Raw genomic sequence first — 24,732 nt, 5'->3', positions numbered from 1 at the left:
GATCACAGGCCCAGCCATGGATGGGTCCCAGAGCCGCGCCGCCGGCCCCCTTTCAGAGCCAGAAGGCAGAAGAGGTCCGGAAAATCGGCGGCAGAAGACGTCCTGTCTTCAACAAGGTAGCGCACAGCACTGCAGCTGTGCGCCATTGCTCCTCAGCACACTTCACACTTCGGTCACTGAGGGTGCAGGGCGCTAGGGGGGGGGCGCCCTGAGCAGCAATAAAAACACCTTGGCTGGCGAAAATACATCACATATAGCCCCCAGGGCTATATGGATGAATTTTAACCCCTGCCAGAATCTTTAAAAAAGTAGGAGAAAAGTCCGCGAAAAAGGGGCGGAGCCTATCTCCTCAGCACACTGGCGCCATTTTCCCTCACAGCTCCGTTGGAGGGAAGCTCCCCTGGCTCTCCCCTGCAGTCACTACACTACAGAAAGGGTTAAAAAAGAGAGGGGGGGCACTAATTATGCGCAGTATTAAAGATACAGCAGCTATAAGGGGAAAAACACTTATATAAGGTTATCCCTGTATATATATAGCGCTCTGGTGTGTGCTGGCAAACTCTCCCTCTGTCTCCCCAAAGGGCTAGTGGGGTCCTGTCCTCTATCAGAGCATTCCCTGTGTGTGTGCTGTATGTCGGTACGTTTGTGTCGACATGTATGAGGAGAAAAATGATGTGGAGACGGAGCAGATTGCCTGTAATAGTGATGTCACCCCCTAGGGGGTCGACACCTGAGTGGATGAACTGTTGGAAGGAATTACGTGACAGTGTCAGCTCTGTATAAAAGACAGTGGTTGACATGAGACAGCCGGCTACTCAGCTTGTGCCTGTCCAGACGTCTCATAGGCCGTCAGGGGCTCTAAAGCGCCCGTTACCTCAGATGGCAGATATAGACGCCGACACGGATACTGACTCCAGTGTCGACGGTGAAGAGACAAATGTGACTTCCAGTAGGGCCACACGTTACATGATTGAGGCAATGAAAAATGTTTTACACATTTCTGATAATACGAGTACCATCAAAAAGGGGTATTATGTTCGGTGAGGAAAAACTACCTGTAGTTTTCCTGAATCTGAGAAATTAAATGAGGTGTGTGATGATGCGTGGTTTTCCCCCGATAACAACTGATAATTTCTAAAATGTTATTGGCATTATATCCTTTCCCGCCAGAGGTTAGGGTGCGTTGGGAAACACCCCCTAGGGTGGATAAAGCGCTCACACGCTTGTAAGGGCTCTACCCTCTCCTGAGATGGCCGCCCTTAAGGATCCTGCTGATAGAAAGCAGGAGGGTATCCTAAAATGTATTTACACACATACTGGTGTTATACTGCGACCAGCAATCGCCTCAGCCTGGATGTGCAGTGCTGGGTTGGCGTGGTCGGATTCCCTGACTGAAAATATTGATACCCTAGATAGGGACAGTATATTTTTGCCTATAGAGCATTTAAAAGATGCATTTCTATATATGCGTGATGCACAGCGGAATATTTGCCGACTGGCATCAAGTCTAAGTGCGTTGTCCATTTCTACCAGTAGAGGGTTATGGACACGTCAGTGGTCAGGTGATGCGTATTCCAAACGGCATTTGGAAGTATTGCCTTAGTAAGGGGAGGAGTTATTTGGGGTCGGTCTTTCAGACCTGGTGGCCACGGCAACAGCTGGGAAATCCACGTTTGTACCCCAGGTCGCCTCTCAACATGAGAAGACGCCGTATTATCAGGCGCAGTCTTTTCGTGGACAAGCGGGCAAAAGGTTCCTCATTTCTGCCCCGTGACAGAGGGAGAGGAAAAGGCTGCAGAAATCAGCCAGTTCCCAGGAACAGAAACCCTCTCCCGCCTCTGCCAAGCCCTCAGTATGACGCTGGGGCTTTACAAGCAGAATCAGGCACGGTGGGGGGCCCGGCTCAATGAATTTCAGCGCGCAGTGGGCTCACTCGCAAGTAGACCCCTGGATCCTTCAGGTGATATCTCAGGGGTACAAATTAGAATTCGAGACGTCTCCCCCTCGCCGTTTCCTAAAGTCGGCTTTACCGATGTCTCCTTCTGACAGGGAGACCGTTTTGGAAGCCATTCACAAGCTGTATTCCCAGCAGGTGATAATCAAGGTACCCCTCCTGCAACAGGCAACGGGGTATTATTCCACACTGTTGTGGTACCGAAGCCGGACGGCTCGGTGAGACCGATTCTAAATCTAAAATCTTTGAACACTTACATACAGAGGTTCAAATTCAAGATTGAGTCACTCAGAGCAGTAATTGCGAACCTGGAAGAAGGGGACTACATGATGTCTCGGGACATCAAGGATGCTTACCTTCATGTCAAAATTTACCCTTCTCACCAAGGGTACCTCAGGTTTATGGTACAGAACTGTCACTATCAGTTCAGACGCTGCCGTATGGATGGTCCACGGCACCCCGGGTCTTTACCAAGGTAATGGCCGAAATGATGATATTCCTTCGAAGGAAGGGAATTTTAGTTATCCCTTACTTGGACGATTCCCTGATAAGGGTAAGATCCAGGGAACAGTTGGAGGTCGGTGTAGCACTATCTTGGGTAGTGTTGCGGCAGCACGATTGGATTCTCAATATTCCAAAATCGCAGCTGGTTCCGACGACTTGTCTTCTGTTCCTAGGGATGATCCTGGACACAGTCCAGAAAAAGGTGTTTCTCCCGGAGGAGAAAGCCAGGGAGTTATCCGAGCTAGTCAGGAACCTCCTAAAACCGAGCCAAGTCTCAGTGCATCAATGCACAAGGGTTCTGGGTAAAATGGTGGCTTCCTACGAAGCAATCCCATTCGGCAGATTCCACGCAAGAACTTTCCAGTGGGACCTGCTGGACAAATGGTCCGGGTCGCATCTTCAGATGCATCAGCGGATAACCCTGTCACCAAGGACAAGGGTGTCCCTCCTGTGGTGGTTGCAGAGTGCTCATCTTCTAGAGGGCCGCAGATTCGGCATTCAGGACTGGGTCCTGGTGACCACGGATGCCAGCCTGCGAGGCTGGGGAGCAGTCACACAGGGAAGGAATATCCAGGGCTTATGGTCAAGCCTGGAGACATCACTTCACATAAATATCCTGAAGCTAAGGGCCATTTACAATGCTCTAAGCTTAGCAAGACCTCTGCTTCAAGGTCAGCCGGTGTTGATCCAGTCGGACAACATCACGGCAGTCACCCACGTAAACAGACAGGGTGGCACAAGAAGCAGGAGGGCAATGGCAGAAGCTGCAAGGATTCTTCGCTGGGCGGAAAATCATGTGATAGCACTGTCAGCAGTATTCATTCCTGGAGTGGACAACTGGGAAGCAGACTTCCTCAGCACGACCTCCACCCGGGAGAGTGGGGACTTCACCCAGAAGTCTTCCACATGATTATAAACCGTTGGGAAAAACTCGACAGGTATTGCGCCAGGTCAAGGGACCCTCAGGCAATAGCTGTAGACGCTCTGGTAACACCGTGGGTGTACCAGTCAGTGTATGTGTTCCCTCCTCTGCCTCTCATACCCAAGGTACTGAGATTGATAAGATGGAGAGGAGTAAGCACTATATTCGTGGCTCCGGATTGGCCAAGAAGGACTTGGTAACCGGAACTTCAAGAGATGCTAACGGAGGATCCGTGGCCTCTACCTCTAAGAAGGGACCTGCTCCAGCAAGGACCCTGTCTGTTCCAAGACTTACCGCGGCTGCGTTTGACGGCATGGCGGTTGAACGCCGGATCCTGAAGGAAAAAAAGGCATTCCGGATGAAGTCATCCCTATCCTGATCAAAGCCAGGAAGGATGTAACCGCAAAACATTATCACCGCATTTGGCGAAAATATGTTGCGTGGTGCGAGGCCAGTAAGGCCCGACGGAGGAAATTCAACTGGGTCGATTCCTACATTTCCTGCAAACAGGAGTGTCTATGGGCCTGAAATTGGGGTCCATTAAGGTTCAAATTTCGGCCCTGTCAATTTTCTTCCAAAAAGAACTAGCTTCAGTCCCTGAAGTTCAGACGTTTGTAAAAGGGGTACTGCATATACAGCCTCCTTTTGTGCCTCCAGTGGCACTTTGGGATCTCAATGTAGTTTTTGGGTTCCAAAAGTCACATTGGTTTGAACCACTTAAATCTGTGGAGTTAAAATATCTCACATGGAAAGTGGTCATGCTGTTGGCCCTGGCCTGGGTCAGGCGCGTGTCAGAATTGGCGGCTTTATCCTGTAAAAGCCCTTATCTGATTTTCCATTCGGACAGGGCGGAATTGAGGACTCGTCCTCAGTTTCTCCCTAAGGTGGTTTCAGCGTTTCACCTGAACCAACCTATTGTGGTGCCTGCGGCTACTAGGGACTTGGAGGACTCCAAGTTGCTAGACGTTGTCAGGGCCCTGAAAATATATGTTTCCAGGACGGCTGGAGTCAGGAAATCTGACTCGCTGTTTATCCTGTATGCACCCAACAAGCTGGGTGCTCCTGCTTCTAAGCAGACTATTGCTCGTTGGATTTGTAGTACAATTCAGCTTGCACATTCTGTGGCAGGCCTGCCACAGCCAAAAATCTGTAAATGCCCACTCCACAAGGAAGGTGGGCTCATCTTGGGCGGCTGCCCGAGGGGTCTCGGCTTTACAACTTTGCCGAGCAGCTACTTGGTCAGGAGCAAATACGTTTGTAAAATTCTACATAATTGATACCCTGGCTGAGGAGGACCTGGAGTTCTCTCATTTGGTGCTGCAGAGTCATCCGCACTCTCCCGCCCGTTTGGGAGCTTTGGTATAATCCCCATGGTCCTTACGGAGTCCCCAGCATCCACTTAGGACGTTAGAGAAAATAAGAATTTACTTACCGATAATTCTATTTCTCGTAGTCCGTAGTGGATGCTGGGCGCCCATCCCAAGTGCGGATTGTCTGCAATACTTGTACATAGTTATTGTTACCAAAAAATCGGGTTATTGCTGTAGTGAGCCATCTTTTCTAGAGGCTCCTCTGTTATCATGCTGTTAACTGGGTTCAGATCACAAGTTGTACGGTGTGATTGGTGTGGCTGGTATGAGTCTTACCCGGGATTCAAAAATCCTTCCTTATTGTGTACGCTCGTCCGGGCACAGTATCCTAACTGAGGCTTGGAGGAGGGTCATAGGGGGAGGAGCCAGTGCACACCAGATAATCCTAAAGCTTTCTTTAGATGTGCCCAGTCTCCTGCGTAGCCGCTATTCCCCATGGTCCTTACGGAGTCCCCAGCATCCACTACGGACTACGAGAAATAGAATTATCGGTAAGTAAATTCTTATTTTTTTTCCTTGCAGCCCCAGTTGCGGGAGAAAATTAAGAAGGAGCTGTTGACGGGTCACGTTTCGCTTGATTTGACAATTTTCTCACCAGCAGGTCTTTGAACCTCTGCAGACTTGCATCTGCCGGAAAGAGAGATACAGCGTAGGCTTTAACCCTAGGATTGAGCATGGTGGCCAAAATGTAGTGCTCTGATTTCAACAGATTAACCACTCTTGAATCCTGGCAAAGCGAATGAAGGGCTCCATCCACAATTCCCACATAATTAGCGGAATTGCTCCATCTTAGCTCCTCCTTCAATTTCTCCAGCTGCTTCTGCAAAATCCTGATGAGGGGAATGACCTGACTCAAGCTGGCAGTGTCTGAACTGACTTCACGTGTGGCAAGTTCGAAGGGTTGGAGAACCTTGCACAAGACGGAAATCATTCTCCACTGCGCTTGAGTCAGGTGCATTCCCCCTCCTTTGCCTATATCGTAGGTGGATGTATAGGCTAGAATGACCTTTTGCTGCTCCTCCATCCTCTGAAGCATATAGAGTGTTGAATTCCACCTCGTTACCACCTCTTGCTTCAGGTGATGGCAGGGCAGGTTCAGGAGTGTTTGCTGGTGCTCCAGTCTTCGGCACGCTGTGGCTGAATGTCGAAAGTGTCCCGCAGTTTTTCGGGCCACCGACAGCATCTCCTGCATGCCCCTGTAATTTTTCAAAAAATTCTGCACCACCAAATTAATTGTATGTGCAAACCATGGGACGTGCTGGAATTTGCCCAGATGTAATGCACGCACAATATTGGTGGCGTTGTCCGATATTACAAATGCCTCTTACGGAAAGCGGTGATACATAGCGTAGCCTGCCTAGGAATGAGTTGGCATTTGCGAGATGCTGCTACTGGTGCCGCCGCTGCTCTTGTTGCTGCAGGAGGCAATACATCTACCCAATGGCCTGTTACAGTCATATAGTCCTTAGTCTGCCCTGTTCCACATGTCCGTGGTTAAGTGGAGAGTGGGTACAACTGCATTTTTTAGGACAATGAGGACATTTTTTATGACGTCTCTGTACATTCTCGGTATCGCCTGCCTAGTGAAGTGGAACCTAGATGGGATTTGGTACCGGGGACACACTGCCTCCATCAATTCTCTAAGTCCCACTGAACTAATGGCGGATACCGGATTCACGTCTAACACCAACATAGCTGTCAAGGCCTCAGTTATCCGCTATGCAACAGGATAACTGCTGTCATATTTCATCTTCCTCACAAAGGACTGTTGGACAGTCAATTGCTTAGTTGAAGTAGTACAAGTGGTCTTCCGACTTCCCCTCTGGACTGACGATCGACTCCCAGCAGCAACAACAGCAGTGTCAACAACAGCAGTGTCCGCAACAGCAGCAGTAGGCGTACCACTCAAGGATCCTCCGAAGGAATCCCGGCTAGGAAAGGACTCCTCAGTCTTGCCAGTGACATGGCCTGCAGGACTACTGACGTTCCTGACTGAGGAGGAAGTTGACGTTGAGGGAGTTGGTGTTGGCTTGCAGGAGCTTGGGTACTAGCGGAAGAAGGGATTTAGGTGTCCGTGGACTGCTTACGCTCTTACCCAAAGTTTCACAACTTGACACTGACTTCTGATGAATGCGCAACAGGTGACATATAAGGGAGGATGTTCCTAGGTGGTTAACGTCCTTACCCCTACTTATTACAGATTGACAGAGGCAACACACGGCTTGAAACCTGTTGTCCGGATTTGTGGAGAAATAATTCCACACCGAAGAGGTGGCATTTTTGGTATTTTTCCCAGGCATCACAATGGGCTTATTCATCCCACGGACAACAGGTGACTCCCCGGTGCCTGATTTAAACAAACCACATCACCATCAGAATCCTCATCGTCAACTTCCTCCTCAGCACCAGCAACACCCATATCCTCATCCTTTGACATCTTCAATTTGAATAGCAGAAACTGGACTGTGGGTGCTACTTCCAGCACTTGCAGAGGGCATACAAATGGTAGAAGGAGCCACCTCTTCCTGTCCAGTGTTGGAAAGGTCAGACATAGCAACCGCCGACACACTTGGGCTCTCCTTGGAGATTTGTAATGCCATCTTAGAATGCACAGTTCTTTGCTGTGCTTTTGCCAGCTTAACTCTTATCATTTTTCTAGCGGGAGGATGCGGGCTTCCATCATCATGTAAAGCTGAACCACTAGTCATGAACATAGGCCAGGGCCTTAGCCGTTCCTTGCCACTCCGTGTTGTAAATGGCATATTGGCAAGTTTACGTTTCTCCTCAGACCATTAAAATTTCTTCTTTTTTGGGGGGGGATCTTTTTACTGAACGTTGGCTTTTTGGATTTTACATGCCCTCTACTATCACATTGGGCATCGGCCTTGGCAGATGACGTTGATGGGATTTCATCGTCTATGTCATGACTAGTGGCATCAGCTTCAGCACTAGGAGGAAATGGTTCTTGATCTTTCCCTATTTTATCCTCCAAATTTTTGTTCTCCATTATTTTTCTGGAGTTATTTAACAATATGCGGTACAGGAGAGCGTACCTCTACACCACACAGGGCAAACCTTGTGAAAATTATATGGATTAAATATTAATAACCCTTTTATTTGGAGTAAATAATATACAGCACAGAACAGCACCACACCACTGAACTTATATGGCAGCACCACTGGACTGGACTTATATGACAGTACCACTGGAATTATACGGCAGTATCACTGGACTGAATTTATGTGGCAGTATCACTGGATTTATACGCCAGTACCACTGGAATTATACGGCAGTATCACTGGATTTATACGGCAGTATCACTGGATTTATACGGCAGTACCACTGGACATATACGAGAGTACCACTGGACATATATGGCAGTACCACTGGACATATACAGCAGCACAGGGACACCACCACTGGACTGATGCAGGCCAACACCGCACCACTGCAATTGACTGGACTTATACAAAAACACTAGACATATGGCAGCAGAGGACACCACCACTGTGACTGGACTGATTCAGCACAAGACACTACCACTGTACTGATGCAGGACAACACAGCACCACTGCAATGGACTGGATTTATACAGCAGCACTGGACATATGGCAGCAGAGGACACCACCACTGTGACTGGACTGATGCAGCACAATACACCACCACTGAACTGATGCAGCACAACACAGCACCACTGGACTGGACTGGACTTATACAGCAACACTGGGCATATGGCAGCTGAGGACACCACCACTGTTACTGGACTGATGCAGCACAAGACACTACCACTGTACTGATGCAGGACACTGAGGACGGAGACATGTCCTCTCACTACACTCTCCACTGCTGGAGTGAAAAAGGCGGCGACGCGCAGCTCCTTATATGGCATCCAAACCCCCGTGAGAATCCGACAGCGCTATGATGACGTTTTGCCTCGTTCTGGTTTCCGAGTCAGGCTGGAAAACCCGAGCCTGACTGGGATCTGGGCTCGGGTAGTGAAGTTCAGGGGGGTTTGGTTCTCAGGGAACCAAACCCGCTCATCTCTATCGTAGATATATATTTTTTGTGTGTACTATGCCTGTGTTATAGTGGCAATGTACTGTGAGTGTGGTGTGATAGTAATATCGTAACACACAGCTAACCTACACTTAAACTGCACATTACATTAACTTTCCATCATGTCCCAGGAATACAGTATGTCGTATCATTATTATTATTATTATTATTAATAACATCACAACATGTTTCTAACCAGTATACAGAATTACAATGTCTGTCTGCAAATGATGCCAACCTCCATCTGTTTATAATGCTGAAGTGCTGATATTTCCAAGGAGAACCAGATGGAGTAGTTGAGCACAAGATGTTTGTAGTCCTGGAACTCAAGGCCAGATTTGTATGCAAACCCAATGGTTTATGTACAAATCCCATGATTGCCATGATGTGGCGCTTGGGGGGATAGAATGGGGACGGTGACCAGGACCATTCTACAAAACAGGTGGTGGTGTATCGCCCCAGTTTTGTAAGCACGTCGAGCCCAGAGTCTGCGTCATCAGATGCAAACTTCCTGGATTGACAGGGGTTCCCGAAGGCCAGTCTAAGTAAACATCAGCTTACGCAGACTGGCCGAGTGCTGCGACCATCCGATGCTGAAACGCAACACACAAATGCACAGTAGTCTCTACCACATACAGTAAGTCTGTGTTCTATATAAAGAAAACAATAGGCTGGATTTACACATTTTCTCTGAATTCTAGCTAAGTTTAGTAAATGGTGTATAATGTACTGACAATTTGTTTTATGTTTACAGCTTGGGACATCTCCACTCCATCTAGCAGCTCAGTATGGTCATTATTCCACCACTGAAGTATTACTTAGGGCAGGAGTGAGTAGAGATGCACGGACAAAAGTTGACAGAACTCCCTTGCACATGGCAGCCTCAGAGGGGCATGCAAACATTGTAGAAGTTTTACTGAAGGTGAGAAGCTTGGGTGTTTAAGGATCATTTTCTGTTATTTTTACATTTGCTTTTACGAGGGGGTTATGGATGCTTAGGAACACTAATCTAACCTATTTAAAACATAAATGTGTTTATGTGTTCACTCTAGGATTTGTTCTTATGTATTGAGGAGTTCCCTTTTGCCATCTCTAATAATAAAGTTTCTCTAACGTCCTAGTGGATGCTGGGGACTCCGAAAGGACCATGGGGAATAGCGGCTCCGCAGGAGACTGGGCACAAAGTAAAAGCTTTAGGACTAGCTGGTGTGCACTGGCTCCTCCCCCTATGACCCTCCTCCAAGCCTCAGTTAGATTTTGTGCCCGAACGAGAAGGGTGCAATCTAGGTGGCTCTCCTGAGCTGCTTAGAGTAAAAGTTTAAATAGGTTTTTTATTTTCAGTGAGACCTGCTGGCAACAGGCTCACTGCATCGAGGGACTTAGGGGAGAGAAACGAACTCACCTGCGTGCAGAGTGGATTGGGTTTCTTAGGCTACTGGACATTAGCTCCAGAGGGACGATCACAGGCCCAGCCATGGATGGGTCCCGGAGCCGCGCCGCCGGCCCCCTTACAGATGCTGAAGCAAGAAGAGGTCCATAAATCGGCGGCAGAAGACTTTCCTGTCTTCATAAGGTAGCGCACAGCACTGCAGCTGTGCGCCATTGCTCTCAGCACACTTCACACTCCGGTCACTGAGGGTGCAGGACGCTGGGGGGGGGCGTCCTGGGAAGCAATGAATTTACCTTAGTTGGCGAAAAATACATCACATATAGCTCCTGGGCTATATGGATGTATTTAACCCCTGCCAGTTTTCCAGAAAAAAGCGGGAGAAGAGCCCGCCGTGAAGGGGGCGGGGCCTATCTCCTCAGCACACAGCGCCATTTTTCCCACACAGCTCCGCTGGTAGGAAGGCTCCCAGAATCTCCCCTGCATCCTGCAACTACAGAAACAGGGTAAAAAAGAGAGGGGGGCACTTATTTGGCAAAATAACAGATATAAGCAGCTATAAGGGATAGACACTTATTGTAAGGTTGTCCCTATACATATATAGCGCTCTGGTGTGTGCTGGCAAACTCTCCCTCTGTCTCCCCAAAGGGCTAAGTGGGTCCTGTCCTCTATCAGAGCATTCCCTGTGTGTGTGCTGGGTGTCGGTACGTGTGTGTCGACATGTATGAGGAGGAAAATTATGTGGAGGCGGAGCAATTGCCTATAATGGTGATGTCACCCCCTAGGGAGTCGACACCTGAATGGATGGCCGTAATTAAGGAATTACGTGACAGTGTCGGCACGTTACAGAAAACTGTTGACGACATGAGACAGCCGGCAGCTCAGTTAGTGCCTGTCCAGGCGTCTCAAACACCGTCAGGGGCTATTAAACGCCCATTACCTCAGTGGGTCGACACGGACCCAGACACAAACACTGACTCCAGTGTCGACGGTGAAGAAACAAACGTATTTTCCAGTAGGGCCACATGTTACATGATCACGGCAATGAAGGAGGTTTTGCACATCTCTGATACTGCAAGTACCACAAAAAGGGGTATTAATATTATGTGGGGTGTGAAAAAACTACCCGTAGTTTTTCCTGAATCAGATGAATTGAATGAAGTGTGTGATGAAGCGTGGGTTACCCCCGACAGAAAACTGCTAATTTCTAAAAAATTATTGGCACTATATCCCTTCCCACCAGAGGTTAGGGCTCGTTGGGAAACACCCCCTAGGGTGGATAAGGCGCTCACACGCTTATCAAAACAAGTGGCGTTACCGTCTCCAGAAACGGCCGCCCTTAAGGAGCCAGCAGATAGGAGGCTGGAAAATATCCTTAAAAGTATATACACACATACTGGTGTTATACTGCGACCAGCAATCGCCTCAGCCTGGATGTGCAGTGCTGGGGTGGCTTGGTCGGATTCCCTGACTGAAAATATTGATACCCTGGACAGGGACAATATATTATTGACTATAGAGCATTTAAAGGATGCATTCCTATATATGCGAGATGCACAGAGAGACATTTGCACTCTGGCATCAAGAGTAAGTGCGATGTCCATTTCTGCCAGAAGAGGATTATGGACGCGACAGTGGTCAGGGGATGCGGATTCCAAATGGCATATGGAAGTATTGCCGTATAAAGGGGAGGAGTTATTTGGGGGCGGTCTATCGGACCTGGTGGCCACGGCAACGGCTGGGAAATCCACCTTTTTACCCCAAGTCACCTCGCAGCAGAAAAAGATACCGCCTTTTCAGGCTCAGTCCTTTCGTCCCCATAAGGGCAAGCGGGCAAAAGGCCATTCATATCTGCCTTGGGGCAGAGGAAGGGGAAAAAGACTACAACAGACAGCTTCTTCCCACGACCAGAAGCCCTCCCCCGCTTCTGCCAAGTCCTCAGCATGACGCTGGGGCCTTACAAGCGGACTCAGGCACGGTGGGGGCCCGTCTCAAGAATTTCAGCGCGCAGTGGGCTCACTCGCAAGTGGACCCCTGGATCCTGCAGGTAGTATCTCAGGGGTACAAATTGGAATTCGAGACGTCTCCCCCTCGCCGGTTCTTGAAGTCTGCATAACCAACGTCTACCCCCGACAGGGAGGCGGTATTGGAAGCCATTCACAAGCTGTATTCCCAGCAAGTGATAATCAAGGTACCCCTCCTACAACAGGGAAAGGGGTATTACTCCACGCTGTTTGTGGTACCGAAGCCGGACGGCTCGGTGAGACCCATTTTAAATCTGAAAACCTTGAACACTTACATAAAAAGGTTCAAGTTCAAGATGGAGTCACTCAGAGCTGTGATAGCGAACCTGGAAGAAGGGGACTACATGGTGTCTCTGGACATCAAGGATGCTTACCTCCATGTCCCAATTTGCCCTTCTCACCAAGGGTACCTCAGGTTTGTGGTACAGAACTGTCACTATCAGTTTCAGACGCTGCCGTTTGGATTGTCCACGGCACCCCGGGTCTTTACCAAGGTAATGGCCGAAATGATGATTCTTCTTCGAAGAAAAGGCGTCTTAATTATCCCTTACTTGGACGATCTCCTGATAAGGGCACGGTCCAGAGAACAGTTAGAGGTCGGAGTAGCACTATCGCAAATAGTACTACGATAGCACGGATGGATTCTAAATATTCCAAAATCGCAGCTGATTCCGACGACACGTCTGCTGTTCCTAGGGATGATTCTGGACACAGTACAGAAAAAGGTGTTTCTCCCGGAAGAGAAAGCCAGGGAGTTATCCGACCTAGTCAGGAAACTCCTAAGACCAGGCCAGGTGTCAGTGCATCAGTGCACAAGGGTCCTGGGAAAGATGGTGGCTTCTTACGAAGCGATTCCATTCGGCAGATTCCACGCAAGAACTTTTCAGTTGGATCTGCTAGACAAATGGTCCGGATCGCATCTTCAAATGCATCAGCGGATAACCCTATCTCCAAGGACAAGGGTGTCTCTCCTGTGGTGGTTACAGAGTGCTCATCTCCTAGAGGGCCGCAGATTCGGCATTCAGGATTGGGTCCTGGTGACCACGGATGCCAGCCTGAGAGGCTTGGGAGCAGTCACACAGGGAAAAAATTTCCAGGGCTTGTGGTCAAGCATGGAAACGTCACTTCACATAAATATCCTGGAACTAAGGGCCATTTACAATGCCCTAAGTCAGGCAAGGCCTCTGCTTCAGGATCAGCCAGTATTGATCCAGTCGGACAACATCACGGCAGTCGCCCACGTAAACAGACAGGGCGGCACAAGAAGCAGGAGGGCAATGACGGAAGTGGCAAGGATTCTTCGCTGGGCGGAAAATCATGTGATAGCACTGTCAGCAGTGTTCATTCCGGGAGTGGACAACTGGGAAGCAGACTTCCTCAGCAGACACGATCTTCACCCGGGGGAGTGGGGACTTCACCCGGAAGTCTTCCACATGATTGTAAACCGTTGGGAAAAACCAAAGGTGGACATGATGGCGTCTCGCCTCAACAAAAAACTGGACAGATATTGTTCCAGGTCAAGGGACCCTCAGGCAATAGCTGTGGACGCTCTGGTAACACCGTGGGTGTACAGGTCAGTGTATGTGTTCCCTCCTCTTCCTCTCATACCAAAAGTACTGAGAATCATAAGAAGGAGAGGAGTAAAGACTATACTCGTGGCTCCGGATTGGCCAAGAAGGACTTGGTACCCGGAAATTCAAGAGATGCTCACGGAAGACCCGTGGCCTCTACCTCTAAGACAGGACCTGCTCCAGCAGGGACCATGTCTGTTCCAAGACTTACCGCGGCTGCGTTTGACGGCATGGCGGTTGAACGCCGGATCCTGAAGGAAAAAGGCATTCCGGATGAAGTCATCCCTACCCTGATCAAAGCCAGGAAGGATGTAACCGTACAACATTATCACCGTATTTGGCGTAAATATGTTGCGTGGTGCGAGGCCAGGAAGGCCCCTACGGAGGAATTTCAACTGGGTCGATTCCTGCATTTCCTGCAAACAGGACTGTCTATGGGCCTCAAATTAGGGTCCATTAAGATTCAAATTTCGGCCCTGTCGATATTCTTCCAAAAAGAACTAGCTTCTGTACCTGAAGTTCAGACGTTTGTCAAGGGAGTACTGCATATACAGCCTCCTTTTGTGCCTCCAGTGGCACCTTGGGATCTCAATGTAGTGTTGGGATTCCTAAAATCACATTGGTTTGAACCACTCTCCACTGTGGACTTGAAGTATCTCACTTGGAAAGTGGTAATGCTGTTAGCCCTGGCTTCAGCCAGGCCTGTATCAGAATTGACGGCTTTATCCTATAAAAGCCCTTACCTAATTTTTCATACGGACAGGGCAGAATTGAGGACTCGTCCTCAATTTCTCCCTAAGGTGGTTTCAGCATTTCACTTAAACCAACCTATCGTGGTGCCTGCGGCTACTAGGGACTTGGAGGATTCCAAGTTGCTGGACGTAGTCAGGGCCCTGAAAATATATGTTTCCAGGACGACTGGAGTCAGAAAATCTGACTCGCTGTTTATCCTGTATGCACCCAACAAGCTGGGTGCTCCTGCTTCTAAGCAGACGATTGCTCGTTGGATTTGTAGTACAATTCAGCTTGCACATTCTGTGGCAGGCCTGCCACAGCCAAAATCTATAAAAGCCCATTCCACACGGAAAGTGGGCTCATCTTGGGCGGCTGCCCGAGGGGTCTCGGCTTTACAACTTTGCCGAGCAGCTACTTGGTCAGGGGCAAACACGTTTGCTAAATTCTACAAATTTGATACCCTGGCTGAGGAGGACCTGGAGTTCTCTCATTCGGTGCTGCAGAGTCATCCGCACTCTCCCGCCCGTTTGGGAGCTTTGGTATAATCCCCATGGTCCTTTCGGAGTCCCCAGCATCCACTAGGACGTTAGAGAAAATAAGAATTTACTTACCGATAATTCTATTTCTCATAGTCCGTAGTGGATGCTGGGCGCCCATCCCAAGTGCGGATAGTCTGCATTACTTGTACATAGTTATTGTTACAAAAATCAGGTTATTGTTGTTGTGAGCCATCTTTTCAGAGGCTCCTTCTGTTATCATGCTGTTAACTGGGTTCAGATCACAAGTTGTACGGTGTGATTGGTGTGGCTGGTAATGAGTCTTACCCGGGATTCAAAATCCTTCCTTATTGTGTACGCTCGTCCGGGCACAGTATCCTAACTGAGGCTTGGAGGAGGGTCATAGGGGGAGGAGCCAGTGCACACCAGCTAGTCCTAAAGCTTTTACTTTGTGCCCAGTCTCCTGCGGAGCCGCTATTCCCCATGGTCCTTTCGGAGTCCCCAGCATCCACTACGGACTATGAGAAATAGAATTATCGGTAAGTAAATTCTTATTTTTATTTTGTTTTTATTGAAGTGTGGTTGTCATGTTTGGGGCATAAAAAAATATGTAGAATGTTCTAAGGTCACAAGTAAATTGTAATGCCTAGGTGATGTGCCAGCACTTAATATTTTATGACATCCGATAAAGACATGGGTAAATGTATGTTCTGTGTTACATTATTAAAAATATCATGTTTCTCCTTTTGCATGTTTTACTGTGCTGGAACAGATGGTGCATCAACTTACTACATGCTACAGTACTCTACAGTTAATTTGCTGTCTTGCTTCAACCTTGGTGTAATCCCGGTGGCTCGTTTCTCCTCTGCTCGCCCTGTGTCTAATACACAAACCTGTCGTTCATTGTCCAGGAATAGAGCAAAAAACACTGATAAAGGGATGGGGAAATACACACACACTAGAAAATTTTGAGCTCAAAGCAGCTCACTTTTGTCGTTTTGAGCTGCTTTGAGCTCAAAATCTACTGGTGTGTATGGGCGAGCGGTGAGCGCTGATGTGCGCTACCGCGTCATCGCCAGCGAGGTGGGCAATCGTGTGTTTTGTACACAATATTTTGCCCACCTCGCTCCTTGTTCATCCATCATCGCTCAGTGTGTACGGCGCCGAGCGATGATGGATGAACTCCTTGGCACTCCAGCCCCGCCCGCTCCTTTCCCAAGCCCCAACTCACGCACGGAGCAGCAGCAGAAGTTACCAGGTGTCCACTGCCACCAATGATTACACTGTATGTATGCCAGTAATATATACATTGCTGGCCTCCGCTGTGCCCAGAGCCGGCTCGAGGCATGTTCGACTCGAGCGGCCGCGCAGGGCGCCACCCTTAAAGGGCGCCGCCATGTCGGAGCCTGGAGCCGGCCCTGATCTCCCCTGCTGTCCTCCCTCCCGCTGTGTGCGCTATGCGGCGCCGGCGTCTGATGTCAGACACCGGCGCCGCACAGCGCGCACAGTTCTGTGTCGGTCAGCGGCGCGCACAGCAGCACTCACCCTCTCTCGGCACAGCAGGTACTGGGGGCATATGTGGCACTGTGGGGGGCATTTATCTGGCACTGTGGGGGGCATTTATCTGGCACTGTGGGGGGCATTCATTTATCTGGCACTGTGGGGGGGGGCATTTATCTGGCACTGTGGGGGCATTTATCTGTGCACTGTGAGGGGGCATTAATGTATCTGGCACTGTGGGGGCATTTCTGGCACTGTGGGGTCATGTATCTTGGTCTGTGGGGGCATATCTGGCACTGGGGGGGGGGCATTGATGTATCTGGCACTGTGGGGGGCATTTATCTGGCACTGTGGGGGGCATTCATTTATCTGGCACTGTGGGGGGGCATTTATCTGGCACTGTGGGGGCATTTATCTGTGCACTGTGAGGGGGCATTAATGTATCTGACACTGTGGGGGCATTTCTGGCACTGTGGGGTCATGTATCTATCTGGGTCTGTGGGGGCATATCTGGCACTGGGGGGGGGGAGCATTGATGTATCTGGCACTGGCAGCATTTATCTGGCACTGTGAGGGGGCATTAATGTATCTGGCACTGGGGGCATTTCTGGCACTGTGGGGTCATGTATCTATCTGGGTCTGTGGGGGCATATCTGGCACTGGGGGGGGGGGCATTGATGTATCTGGCAATGTGGCAGCATTTATCTGGCACTGTGAGGGGGCATTAATGTATCTGGCACTGTGGGGGCATTTATCTGGCACTGTGAGGGGGCATTAATGTATCTGGCACTGGGGGCATTTCTGGCACTGTGGGGTCATGTATCTATCTGGGTCTGTGGGGGCATATCTGGCACTGGGGGGGGGGCATTAATGTATCTGGCACTGTGGGGGCATTTATCTGGCACTGTGAGGGGGCATTTAATGTATCTGGCACTGTGGGGTCATTTATCTATCTGGCACTGTGGGGGCATATCTGGCACTGTGGGGGGTATTTATGTATCTGGCATTGTGGGGGGCATTTATGTATCTGGCACTGTGGGGGGCATTTATGTATCTGGCACTGTGGGGGGCATTTATATATCTGGCACTGTTGGGGGCATTTATGTATCTGGCACTGTGTGGGGCATTTATGTATCTGGCACTGTGGGGGGCATTTATATATCTGGCACTGTGGGGGGCATTTATGTATCTGGCACTGTGTGGGGCATTTATGTATCTGGCACTGTGAAGGGCATTTATGTATCTGGCACTGTGGGGGGCATTTATGTATCTGGCACTGTGGGGGCAATTATGTTTCTCGCACTGCTGGGGGGGCATGTCATGTACATTTGGCACTGCTGGGGGGGCATGTCATGTGCATTTGGCACTGCTGGGGGGCATGTCATGTGCATCTGGCACGGCTGGGGGGCATGTCGTGTCTAGCTGGCACGGCTGGGGGGCATATCATGTAGTGTTCCCATGTCTCAGTGCAATACCTGGCGCAAAGTGTCTAACGTGCTCTGCCTGGCGCAAAGTGTCTAACGTGCTCTACCTGGCGCAAAGTGTCTAACGTGCTCTGCCTGGCGCAAAGTGTCTAACGTGCTCTGCCTGGCGCAAAGTGTCTAACGTGCTCTGCCTGGCACAGTGTGTATAGGAGGTTCTACCTGGTGCAATGTGTATTAGCTGCACTACTGTGTGGTGTAATGCGAATTGCCACTATTATGTGGCCGCGCCCCTTCCCCACGAAGCAACGCCCCTAAATTTTTGATGCGCGCCTTCGGCGCGCAAGGTCCATGATTTGGTGCGGAGCAACAAGCATTACAGTATGTACAAAATTTTGCCCTTCTAACTTAAATATGTGCCCTCCCCGTGATCAGCACCCCTGCCCTAAAAAAATCCTAGAGTGAACACTATCATGTGTAGCTGGCACTGCTGGGGGCATATCATGTGTAGCTGGCACTGCAGCAGGGCATGTCCTGTCTATCTGGCACTGCTGGGGGGTATATCATGTCTATCTGGCACTGCTGGGGGGCATGTCGTGTAGCTGGCACTGCTGGGGGCATGTCATGTGTAGCTGGCACTGCTGCGGGGCATGTCATGTCTATCTGGCACTGCACTACTGTAGACATTATGGGTAGCTGGCACTATACTGGAGACCTTGTGTGTAAGGAACACTACTGTAGTTATGTGTAATGCTGCTAATTGTGTGCGTAGAGGGGGTGTGAAAATATATTTATTTCTCTAACGTCCTAAGTGGATGCTGGGGACTCCGTAAGGACCATGGGGGAATAGCGGCTCCGCAGGAGACTGGGCACATCTAAAGAAAGCTTTAGGACTAACTGGTGTGCACTGGCTCCTCCCCCTATGACCCTCCTCCAAGCCTCAGTTAGATTTCTGTGCCCGACGAGAAGGGTGCACACTAGGGGCTCTCCTGAGCTTCTTAGTGAAAGTTTTAGTTTAGGTTTGTTATTTTCAGTGAGACCTGCTGGCAACAGGCTCACTGCATCGAGGGACTAAGGGGAGAAGAAGCGAACTCACCTGCGTGCAGAGTGGATTGGGCTTCTTGGCTACTGGACATTAGCTCCAGAGAGACGATCACAGGCCCAGCCTGGATGGGTCCCGGAGCCGCGCCGCCGGCCCCCTTACAGAGCCAGAAGAGCGAAGAGGTCCGGAAAAATCGGCGGCAGAAGACGTTCCTGTCTTCAATAAGGTAGCGCACAGCACTGCAGCTGTGCGCCATTGCTCTCAGCACACTTCATACTCCGGTCACTGAGGGTGCAGGGCGCTGGGGGGGACGCCCTGAGACGCAATAAAACATGATAAAAATACCTTACATGGCAAAAAATACATCACATATAGCTCCTGGGCTATATGGATGCATTTAACCCCTGCCAGAATATACAGAAAAACGGGAGATAAGGCCGCCGAAAAGGGGGCGGAGCCTATCTCCTCAGCACACTGGCGCCATTTTCCCTCACAGCTCAGTTGGAGGGAAGCTCCCTGGCTCTTCCGTGCAGTCACTACACTACAGAAAGGGTTAAAAAAAGAGAGGGGGGCACTAATTAGGCGCAGTATTAAAACATACAGCAGCTATAAGGGGAAAAACACTTATATAAGGTTATCCCTGTATATATATATAGCGCTCTGGTGTGTGCTGGCATACTCTCCCTCTGTCTCCCCAAAGGGCTGGTGGGGTCCTGTCCTCTATCAGAGCATTCCCTGTGTGTGTGCTGTGTGTCGGTACGTTTGTGTCGACATGTATGAGGAGAAAAATGATGTGGAGACGGAGCAGAGTGTCTGTAACAGTGATGTCACCACCTAGGGGGTCGACACCTGAGTGGATGTACTGTTGAAAATTACGTGACAGTGTCAGCTCTGTATAAAAAAACAGTGGTTGACATGAGACAGCCGGCTACTCAGCTTGTGCCTGTCCAGACGTCTCATAGGCCGTCAGGGGCTCTAAAGCGCCCGTTACCTCAGATGGCAGATACAGACGCCGACACGGATACTGACTCCTGTGTCGACGGTGAAGAGACAACCGTGATTTCCAGTAGGGCCACACGTTACATGATTGAGACAATGGAAAATGTTTTATACATTTCTGATAATACGAGTACCACCAAAAAGGGGTATTATGTTCGGTGAGGGAAAAACTACCTGTAGTTTTCCTGAATCTGAGAAATAAAATGAGGTGTGTGATGATGCGTGGGTTTCCCCCCCGATAACAATTGATAATTTCTTAAAAAGTATTGGTGTATACCCTTTCCCGCCAGAGGTTAGGGTGCGTTGGGAAATACCCCCTAGGGGGGATAAGGCGCTCACACGCTTGTAAGAACAAGGGCTCTACCCTCTCATGAGATGGCCGCCCTTAAGGATCCTGCTGATAGAAAGCAGGAGGGTATCCAAAAATGTATTCACACACATACTGGTGTTATAATGCGACCAGCAATCGCCTCAGCCTGGAGGTGCAGTGCTGGGTTGGCATGGTCGGATTCCCTGACTGGAAATATTGATATCCTAGATAAGGATAGTATATTATTGCCTATAGAGCATTTAAAAGATGCATTTCTATATATGCATGATGCACAGCGGAATATTTGCCGACTGGCATCAAGTATAAGTGCGTTGTCCAATTCTACCAGTAAAATGGTCAGGTGATGCGGATTCCAAACGGCATTTGAAAGTATTGCCTTTGAAAAGGGACATTTGGGGTCGGTCTTTTAGACCTGGTGGCCACGGCAACAACTGGGAAATCCACGTTTGTACCCCAGGTCGCCTCTCAAAATAAGACGCCGTATTATCAGGCGCAGTCCTTTGTTGGCAAGCGGACAAAAGGTTCCTCTTTTCTGCTCGTGACAGAGGGAGAGGAAAAAGGCTGAAGAGATTAGCCAGTTCCCAGGAACAGAAACCCTTTCCCGCCTCTGCCAAGCCCTCAGTATGACGCTAGGGCCTTACAAGCTCAGGCACGGTGGGGGCCCGTTCTCAATGAATTTCAGTGCGCAGTGGGCTCACTCGCAAGTAGACCCCTGGATCCTTCAATCTCAAGGGTACATATTGGAATTCGAGACGTCTCCCCCTCGCCGTTTCCAAAAGTCGGCTTTACCGACGTCTCCCTCTGACAGGGAGGCAGTTTTGGAAGCCATTCACAAGCTGTATTCCCAGCAGGTGATAATCAAGGTACCCCTCCTGCAACAGGGAACGGGGTATTATTCCACACTATTGTGGTACCGAAGCCAGACGGCTCGGTGAGACCGATTCTAAATCTAAATCTAAAATCTTTGAACACTTACATACAGAGGTTCAAATTCAAGATTGAGTCACTCAGAGCAGTGATTGCGAACCTGGAAGAAGGGGACTACATGATGTCTCGGGACATCAAGGATGCTTACCTTCATGTCAAAATTTACCCTTCTCACCAAGGGTACCTCAGGTTATGGTACAGAACTATCACTATCAGTTCAGACGCTGCCGTAGGGATGGTCCACGGCACCCCGGGTCTTTACCAAGGTAATGGCCGAAATGATATCCCTTCGAAGGAAGGGAATTTTAGTTATCCCTTACTTGGACGATTCCCTGATAAGGGTAAGATCCAGGGAACAGTTGGAAGTCGGTGTAGCACTATCTCAGGTAGTGTTGCGGCAGCACGATTGGATTCTCAATATTCCAAAATCGCAGCTGGTTCCGACGACTTGTCTTCTGTTTTCCTAGGGATGTGCCTGGACACAGTCCAGAAAAAAGGTGTTTCTCCCGGAAGAGAAAGCCAGGGAATTATCCGAGCTAGTCAGGAACCTCCTAAAACCGAACCAAGTCTCAGTGCATCAATGCACAAGGGTTCTGGGTAAAAATGGTGGCTTCCTACGAAGCAATCCCATTCGTTAGATTCCACGCGAGAACTTTCCAGTGGAACCTACTGGACAAATGGTCCGGGTCGCATTTTCAGATGCATCAGCGGATAACCCTGTCACCAAGGACAAGGGTATCCATCCTGTGGTGGTTGCAGAGTGCTCATCTTCTAGAGGGCCGCAGATTCGGCATTCAGGACTGGGTCCTGGTGACCACGGATGCCAGCCTGCGAGGCTGGGGAGCAGTCACACAGGGAAGGAATATCCAGGGCTTAGGGTCAAGCCTGGATACATCACTTCACATAAATATCCTGAAGCTAAGGGCCATTTACAATGCTCTAAGCTTAGCAAGACCTCTGCTTCAAGGTCAGCCGGTGTTGATCCAGTCGGACAACATCATGGCAGTCACCCACGTAAACAGACAGGGTGGCACAAGAAGCAGGAGGGCAATGGCAGAAGCTGCAGGGATTCTTCGCTGGGCGGAAAATCATGTGATAGCACTGTCAACAGTATTCATTCCGGGAGTGGACAACTGGGAAGCAGACTTCCTCAGCACGACCTCCACCCGGGAGAGTGGGGACTTCACCCAGAAGTCGTCCACATGATTAAAAAACTCGACAGGTATTGCGCCAGGTCAAGAGACCCTCAGGCAATAGTTGTAGACGCTCTGGTAACACCGTGGGTGTACCAGTCAGTGTATGTGTTCCCTCCTCTGCCTCTCATACCCAAGGTACTGAGATTGATAAGATGGAGAGGAGAAAGCACTATATTCGTGGCTCCGGATTGGCCAAGAAGGACTTGGTAACCGGAACTTCAAGAGATGCTCACGGAGGATCCGTGGCCTCTACCTCTAAGAAGGGACCTGCTCCAGCAAGGACCCTGTCTGTTCCAAGACTTACCACGGCTGCGTTTGACGGCATGCCGGTTGAACACCGGATCCTGAAGGAAAAAAGGCATTCCGGATGAAGTCATCCATATCCTGATCTAAAGCCAGGAAGGATGTAACCGCAAAAACATTATCACCGCAATTGGCGAAAATATGTTGCGTAGTGCGAGGCCAGTAAGGCCCGACGGAGGAAATTCAACTGGGTCGATTCCTACATTTCCTGCAAACAGGAGTGTCTATGGGCCTGAAATTGGGGTCCATTAAGGTTCAGATTTCGTCCCTGTCAATTTTCTTCCAAAAAAGAACTAGCTTCAGTCCCTGAAGTTTAGACGTTTGTAAAAGGGGTACTGCATATACAGCCTCCTTTTGTGCCTCCAGTGGCAATTTGGGATCTCAATGTAGTTTGGGTTCCAAAAGTCACATTGGTTTGAACCACTTAAATCTGTGGAGTTAAAATATCTCACATGGAAAGTGGTCATGCTGTTGGCCCTGGCCTGGGCCAGGCGCGTGTCAGAATTGGCGGCTTTATCCTGTAAAAGCCCTTATCTGATTTTCCATTCGGACAGGGCGGAATTGAGGACTCGTCCTCAGTTTCTCCCTAAGGTGGTTCCAGCGTTTTCACCTGAACCAACCTATTGTGGTGCCTGCGGCTACTAGGGACTTGGAGGAATCCAAGTTGCTGGATGTTGTCAGGGCCCTGAAAATATTTCCAGGACGGCTGGAGTCAGGAAATCTGACTCGCTGTTTATCCTGTATGCACCCAACAAGCTGGGTGCTCCTGCTTCTAAGCAGACTATTGCTCGTTGGATTTGTAGTACAATTCAGCTTGCACATTCTGTGGCAGGCCTGCCACAGCTAAAATCTGTAAAAGCCCGTTCCACAAGGAAAGTGGGCTCATCTTGGGCGGCTGCCCGAGGGGTCTCGGCTTTACAACTTTGCCGAGCAGCTACTTGGTCAGGGGCAAACACGTTTGCTAAATTCTACAAATTTGATACCCTGGCTGAGGAGGACCTGGAGTTCTCTCATTCGGTGCTGCAGAGTCATCCGCACTCTCCCACCCGTTTGGGAGCTTTGGTATAATCCCCATGGTCCTTACGGAGTCCCCAGCATCCACTTAGGACGTTAGAGAAAATAAGAATTTACTTACCGATAATTCTATTTCTCATAGTCCGTAGTGGATGCTGGGCGCCCATCCCAAGTGCGGATTGTCTGCAATACTTGTACATAGTTATTGTTACAAAAATCGGGTTATTATTGTTGGGAGCCATCTTTTCAGAGGCTCCTCTGTTATCATACTGTTAACTGGGTTCAGATCACAAGTTATACGGTGTGATTGGTGTGGCTGGTATGAGTCTTACCCGGGATTCAAAATCCTTCCTTATTGTGTACGCTCGTCCGGGCACAGTATCCTAACTGAGGCTTGGAGGAGGGTCATAGGGGGAGGAGCCAGTGCACACCAGTTAGTCCTAAAGCTTTCTTTAGATGTGCCCAGTCTCCTGCGGAGCCGCTATTCCCCCATGGTCCTTACGGAGTCCCCAGCATCCACTACGGACTATGAGAAATAGAATTATCGGTAAGTAAATTCTTATTTTTTCTCTGACGTCCTAGTGGATGCTGGGGACTCCGTAAGGACCATGGGGAATAGACGGGCTCCGCAGTAGACTGGGCACACTAAAAGAAAGATTTGGTACTACCTGGTGTGCACTGGCTCCTCCCTCTATGCCCCTCCTCCAGACCTCAGTTAGATTTCTGTGCCCGGCCGAGCTGGATGCACACTAGGGGCTCTCCTGAGCTCCTAGAAAGAAAGTATATGTATTAGGTTTTTTATTTTACAGTGAGACCTGCTGGCAACAGGCTCACTGCAACGAGGGACTAAGGGGAGAAGAAGCGGACCTACCTGCTTGCAGCTAGCTTGGGCTTCTTAGGCTACTGGACACCATTAGCTCCAGAGGGATCGACCGCAGGACCCGTCCTTGGTGTTCGTTCCCGGAGCTGCGCCGCCGT

General features: G+C 49.6%; 1 protein-coding gene across 5 annotated transcripts in view; it reads left to right on the top strand.

Moving 5' to 3' along the window:
- Positions 1-24,732, top strand: part of GABPB1 (GA binding protein transcription factor subunit beta 1) — a 208,072-nt gene that overhangs the window by 107,034 nt on the left and 76,306 nt on the right. For all 5 annotated transcript variants that reach the window (XR_010179218.1, XM_063925989.1, XM_063925991.1 and 2 more), the window contains exon 3: positions 9,562-9,729. Coding sequence is in view for 4 of the 5 variants with exons in the window: in XM_063925989.1 (XP_063782059.1) it covers positions 9,562-9,729 (168 nt within the window). In the remaining variant the exon portion in view is untranslated. The remainder of the gene's footprint in view (positions 1-9,561; positions 9,730-24,732) is intronic.

This window comes from Pseudophryne corroboree, chromosome 6 (genome assembly GCF_028390025.1).
Source record: "Pseudophryne corroboree isolate aPseCor3 chromosome 6, aPseCor3.hap2, whole genome shotgun sequence".
NCBI classification, from domain to species: Eukaryota; Metazoa; Chordata; class Amphibia; order Anura; family Myobatrachidae; genus Pseudophryne; species Pseudophryne corroboree.
This window is presented reverse-complemented; position numbering and strand designations above follow the sequence as displayed.